This window comes from Branchiostoma floridae, unplaced genomic scaffold (genome assembly GCF_000003815.2).
Source record: "Branchiostoma floridae strain S238N-H82 unplaced genomic scaffold, Bfl_VNyyK Sc7u5tJ_1421, whole genome shotgun sequence".
Taxonomy (NCBI): domain Eukaryota; kingdom Metazoa; phylum Chordata; class Leptocardii; order Amphioxiformes; family Branchiostomatidae; genus Branchiostoma; species Branchiostoma floridae.
Window position 1 is genome coordinate 287407 of NW_023365714.1, and position 6378 is coordinate 293784.

The following is a 6378-nucleotide window of genomic DNA, read 5'->3' on the forward strand; positions in this document are numbered from 1 at the left end:
CTGAAATCAGGCAGAAACTCACCGTCAGGAGTGGCGATCCTCCTTTGCCCTGGGAACTTACAGTGCAGAAATCCCGGAGCACAGGTGTGCAGCACAGGTGTACAGCACAGGTGTGGAGCCCAGGTAATTACAGGTGAATACAGCAGATAGCTAGTCACAGGTGTTGTAGCAGTGGAGTCAAGTCTATCGCTCCAGGTAAGTTTGTCAGGCTAACGTGTGCCTCGCTACGCCCTCGCACAGGTGTCACAGGTGGTCGAGGTAACTAGTGTGTTCTACAGGTAACAGGTGTGTTCTACAGGTGCCAGGTGTTCCCCAGGTTGTTACAGAAGTGTCAGTGGCGATGAAGTGCTGTGCAAACCGCGGCAGCTCAGTTTGTCTCAGGTTTACAAGTTGTTACAGCGGTGCAGTCCAGTCGAGTGCTCTGCAAACCGCGGCAGCTCAGTTTGTCGCGCTTACTCGTGCCTCGCTACGCCCTCGCAACCAAACAAAAGCGATACGCCGATCAGCCGCGACCCCTGACATCACACGAAATCCAACCCCTCCAAATCGCCTTCTCTCTAGCAACGCTAGTCTCATGTTACCCAGGAGAGGATCATGTTTCACTTCATGGCCAGTTTATCTAAGCCTTGTGTAAACTCCTGCCAACAGACTGGGTGGGGTGGGCTTGGCTCACATCGACTTGATGGAGATTTATTTATTGACATTTAACACATTAGTGGAAGTACTGACACATTAACAGCTGAGGATCACCTTTTCTAGATGAAACTCGGAGACTGTAAGGTTTGGTCCACTCACAGCTGGAGTTTTTAATAAAAGTTTGTAGAGGGACCCTACTCTTTTTTATAAGACAAACCAGAGGTCATGTTGGCATTTCAGGTTTGCAGCTAATGAAAAGTTTGTGTTGTCGGAGTCAGCGGTATGCTGTCATTGGTCAGCGGGTTCCGCTCACCCGTTACCACGGTGATTCATGTGCATCCAACCGTTACCGTGGTGATTCACATGCGCCCAACCGTGCCGTTTAGGCCGGATAATGTTGCGCATGTTTATATTTAGCCTCAAGCAGACGTGAAGTGTGGTCACGGTTCGGGTTGTCAGGAGAGTTTAATGTTCCTGAAGTTATTATTTACATGTCAACACAAACTTTCTCTGCAGACATGGCCGCCAGGGGTAGTCTTACCTATTAATCGTACTGACAAACCTTCCACAGAGTGGACCAAATTCATTCAGTCTTCTGAAGGACCCAAAACGGTTCTTGAGTGTAACACAATTTAAGAATGATTCTGACTCTTATCAAACAAGCGAGGAACAATCATCACTTTTACTTGGACGAGTCTCTGGTCAGAAAGTGTTGGGAGGAAACTGTGTCTATCCTGTTTAGTGAACTCCTTCCTGCTGTGCTGACTATGCCGGGGTCACATGTCCAACCAGGGCCGGGGTGTTTGTTGACAGGAAATACAAGTTTTCATCAACTTAGGTGTATCATTACTAATATTTTTTCATGCTCTGTGTTTTTGGTGTCTTTGATATATTATTGTTATTGCATCATCATCATTAATCATCCTCTATGAGGTGCAGCAAGTGCAATTCTGAAGCATTACAAGTGTAAAGGGAGCCTGCCAGCGATAGGTGTGAAGGATGGTACATAGGCTATAAATAGTTACTCAGAAACTCAGATAAGACAAATACGCAACTTTTTCATTGATAAACTATATATTGATCAAGCATCATTGAAATAAACAGCAGAGATATAATATCAATACTTCTTATGACCACTAAAACATAACCCTGTGCTCAACAAAACCTTATTATTGTCTTGATATCTAAATATATGACTAGACAAGTATACAAAAAACCTTAAATACGAACATAGACAGATAAACACCATAATTATTGCAAACATTTTCAATAAGACAATATAACTTTACAGCAGCTTTTTCCAGGTACATTTATTTAGGGGGAAAACTGATATCCATGGTTCCCTTCTATTTACTCTTCATTTCAACACTTGTACAAAATCTGTCTAATTGAGCTGAGTCCATGTGGCACATGTCCAGATCTGCCATGTTTTGTTTTCGTAACAAGTTTGCTCTGTGCAAGGCCACATGTACCACTTTTGGGCGCTGAACTACGCTCACTGTAGCAGCATCTCTTCTCTCTAAGACAGAAACATAGAGCTTCGACCAGCTCAAATAACTGCATTGGTGATGAAGGCTTTGAGGCAAACCCAGTCCCCAGACCTATCCATGTTTGTGGCCCGAGTGCTCCATGTTTAACATGCCCCTCCCTTTTCAACCTTTCAGCCCTGTTGTCTGTGCAACCACAGCCCGGGTGGCCCCAGCTCCAGCCCCTTGTCCCAACCACCCCTCATGTTTGTGCAACCACAGCTGTTTCAAAGCCGGGAGGAAAGTGAGCCATGAGCAGTGGCCTGACAACCGCCCGCAGAACAAAAACACAAAACTCAACATCAACATGAACAACACACCTGCTCACTTACACCTGCTCAGGTGATTATGTCAACACCTGTGGGACAGGTGAACCATGCAGGTGTGATGTTTACCTGTGGGACAGGTGTGATGTTTACCTGTGGGACAGGTGTCATGTTTACCTGTGGGACAGGTGTCATGTTTACCTGTGGGACAGGTGTCATGTTTACCTGTGGGACAGGTGTGATGTTTACCTGTGGGACAGGTGTGATGTTTACCTGTCCCAGAACCCTCTCAGTAACTCAGTAATGAATGTGTACATCTTTCAAAAGTGCTTCTCAGAGCAAATCAACTATTTTCCACACAGTCTCCAGCTTTTAAGTTTTTCTGTCCAACTCAAGTGTTTGGGAGCCCATCTTCTCACATTTTAGAGTTCCGTCTGGCTGTGTGTTAGGTCCCAAATATCAGCATTAAGTAGTTAGTACCATCCAACAGTACAAGAAGCTGCCCAGTGTGAAATCTTGCACTATATATTAGGGTATCACAGCTTCCAGTTGCCCAGCAAAGTAGACAAGTAACCAATGAAAAAGGGAAGCCCCTCCCCAGCTCAGTTCCTCACCAGTTGTTATTTACATGTACAAAACTTTACTCCACTCCTATATATAACCTTACATCAGGTAATCATCAAAGTAGCAGAAACAGTTTTCCTAACTACATGTAGGTAAAGCTCGGCAATAATAATAATCTAAATCTACAACAGAATTAACTTATCCCCCCCCCCACCTCCCAAGTTTTACATAGAAGTTTCAGCAGTGCCTAACTTGACACTCTAGTTTTAGAGGCAGAAATTGTTTTTTCTAACTACCAATCTGCACTTATGCTTCACCACCAGAAATAATTTACATATTTATTTACAACCATAATTTTTATGGACCAAAGTCTCTAGAAGCAGTCCAGTTTTTGGTTAGACTTTAGAGGCGCCACTTCTGAAATAGTCAATTTGACATTAAAACAGAAATAACAAACACTGAAAGGGAATGGGTGTCAGGCCTAGCAAGGGATAACACTGAAAGGGAATGGGTGTATAATGGGTGTCAGGCCTAGCAAGAAAATGCCGTGTCTTCTGTTACTGTCAAGAAAACATTGGTTAATTAAATTTGATGCTTTTTTTTTAAAGATTTGGCCGAATGATCCAACAAATGCACTTTCGCAATGTAAAACTGACATATACCAGGCAATAATTTTTACAACATCATATTGTTACTAATGTACACTGATATTCATTGTTTAGACACAAGAATATTTATAAAAACTGAACAAAGTACAATATTTACTACACAATTCTTACATTAAAAATGCTGCGGCTGATTTTGATAAAGGCCAGGTTTGGTAACCTGAAACACAACATTTTTCCTAGGCCGATACGTAAGGATGTTTGTGATTGGTGGATGTTAATGTAAGGCTGCCTGTGATTGGTTGATATGACTATGTACGTAGCTGTGCCAGTTGTCTCTCGATCTCGTCGTCTGTCGGATTGTTCGACGCCGCGGCTCCGATTTTCCCGCGCCCGGCGGCCGGGGCTTCCGCCAGCTTCCCCGACATCTCGATTCCAATCTCATCCAACACCTGCGCAGAAATAAATAAACAAATAAACACATGAACATAGATAAACAAATCAACACCTGCACAAATAAGTAGATAAATAGACACCTGTGCAAAGGTACAACTTGACAGCCGTCATAGCAGCAGTTTTATTCAATGATTGTAAAAAAATTCACATTCTGAAAAATGGGCAAACGTAAGGCTGAAGAACTTGCAGATTTGTGTTTGTCAATAAGACAAAAATCCTGTCTGGTTACTTGGACAGTTTGTAATACATGGTAATGATGGAGGACAAGCTGCAGTACCCGGCTGACCTGTTAGGTGGCACTTCATTACACACCATACTTGTGACAGTCAATGGAATGTACCATAAAACGGGTGCGTTAGACAGGGAAAGTATGTTGGACTCTGCCATGTAAGACAAGGGGTGCGTATTGGACCATACCATGTAAAACAGGAAAAACATGTTGCATTGTACCATGTAAGACAAGGGGAGAGTGTTGTTTTTTTGTTTGTTACCTGAGTGTGTAATTATGGCATCCTATTTGTTTGGTTTTCACCTGGGTAACGATGGTGCCCTGTTTGTTTGTTTGTTAGTTACCTGGGTAACGATGGCGTCCTGTTTGTTTGTCTGTTACCTGGGTAACGATGACAGCCTGTTTGTTTGTTTGTTTGTTAGTTACCTGGGTAACGATGGCGTCCTGTTCCTCCTCGTCTCCTGATTCGTCGAAGATGTCGTCGAGCGTGTCGCTGATCATCTCATCCGTCATCTCCATCTTCGCATTCTCCCGCGAGAAATCCTGCAGCCAATCACAGACAGGCTTACTCAAACATCAGGCAATCACAGACAGGCTTACTCAAACATCAACCAACCACAGACAGGCTTACTTAAACATCAGCAACCACAGACAGGCTTACTCAAACATCAGCCAACCACAGACAGCCTTACCTAAACATCAGCCAACCACAGACAGGCTTACTTAAACATCAGCCAATCACAGACAGGCTTACTTAAACATCAGCCAATCACAGACAGGCTTACTTAAACATCAGCCAATCACAGACAGGCTTACTTAAACATTAGCCAATCACAGACAGGCTTACTTAAACATCAGCCAACCACAGACAGGCTTACTCAAACATCAGCCAATCACAGACAGGCTTACTTAAACATCAGCCAATCACAGACAGGCTTACTCAAACATCAGCCAATCACAGACAAGCTTACTCAAACATCAGCCAATCACAGACAGGCTTACTCAAACATCAGCCAATTACAGACAGGCTTACTCAAACATCAGCCAATCACAGACAAGCTTACTCAAACATCAGCCAATCACAGACAGGCTTACCCAAACATCAGCCAATCCCAGACAAGCTTACTCAAACATCAGCCAATCACAGACAGGCTTACTCAAACATCAGCCAATCACAGACAGGCTTACTTAAACATCAGCCAACCACAGACAGGCTTACTTAAACATCAGTCAACCAGAAGTTTACACAAACATCCACCAATCACAGTTCTTCCCCAAGCCCTGCAGTACCGTGCTCACCTGCATGGTTTTTGCCATTTTCTGGGGGTCCATCTGCTTGTTGACGGCCCCCATGGTTTTACTGGTACGTTCCATCGCGCCCGCCATCTTTACCGTCGACTGCATCGTTTTCGCCTGGATTCCGACGGCCTGGACCTGCGAACTGGCCGCGTATGACCTCGTCTGGTGGAGAAAATGTTTTCTTAAATTATCTATTTCAGTTTCACCAGGCACAAAGACAAATGGTTGGGTTACTGGACCTGATTGTGATGTTTGTTCACCTCTGACCCACCAGGGAACCAATCACAGGGAGGCATGTTCCACAACCTTGCTGTGTGCTGAAGGGTTTCCATGTAATATAACGGTGCATTTTACATGGCTGCTAACCATACTAGTACCGGCCTGTGATCAACAACTGTTACAACATTCTACTCTACTCTCATTAAACAAATACTCACATGCAGAGTGGGTTAGGGTTGAGTACAATGTTACACTTGTAAATTCACATCTTATATCTCAATACTTCCTTATAGCTGTCATAGTTTTGCCAGTCAAGTTATATCTGAGTAGCTCTAGCGGCAAGCCCCACTCTTAGTCTTACAGAGTGCATGTGTTTGTTTGTTTATTGTTTATTGTTTTACCTTTTGTTTCCTGAGTGCGACCAGTTGTTTTGCCAGGACCGTTGCTGCCTGCTTATTTCCCTGCTTCGCCGCCTTTTTAATTTCCATTTCTAATTTCTTCTCTTCTCGCTCCAACGATGTCCGATCCCGCTCGAGGCCCCCCTACAACGTAATGATTGTTATTGGTTATTGGGTGGG

The 6378-nt window shown here is 43.9% G+C and overlaps 1 protein-coding gene and 1 long non-coding RNA gene across 2 annotated transcripts in view; both read right to left on the reverse strand.

Moving 5' to 3' along the window:
* Positions 1-1711: 1711 nt before the first annotated feature.
* LOC118407580 lies at positions 1712-2829 on the reverse strand. Its single transcript, XR_004830163.1, has 2 exons — positions 2702-2829; positions 1712-2557 (listed from the first exon to the last, which is right to left on the reverse strand). It is a non-coding gene; the product is annotated as an uncharacterized LOC118407580 (long non-coding RNA).
* A 1007-nt stretch (positions 2830-3836) lies between these two features.
* LOC118407581 (charged multivesicular body protein 2b-B-like) overlaps positions 3837-6378 on the reverse strand; it is a 4956-nt gene continuing 2414 nt past the window's right edge. The window contains exons 2-5 of the mRNA XM_035808078.1: positions 6202-6342; positions 5582-5743; positions 4709-4825; positions 3837-4049 (exon numbers count right to left, since the gene is read on the reverse strand). Of these exons, the coding sequence (XP_035663971.1) occupies positions 3909-4049; positions 4709-4825; positions 5582-5743; positions 6202-6342 (561 nt within the window). The 3' untranslated portion in view covers positions 3837-3908. The remainder of the gene's footprint in view (positions 4050-4708; positions 4826-5581; positions 5744-6201; positions 6343-6378) is intronic.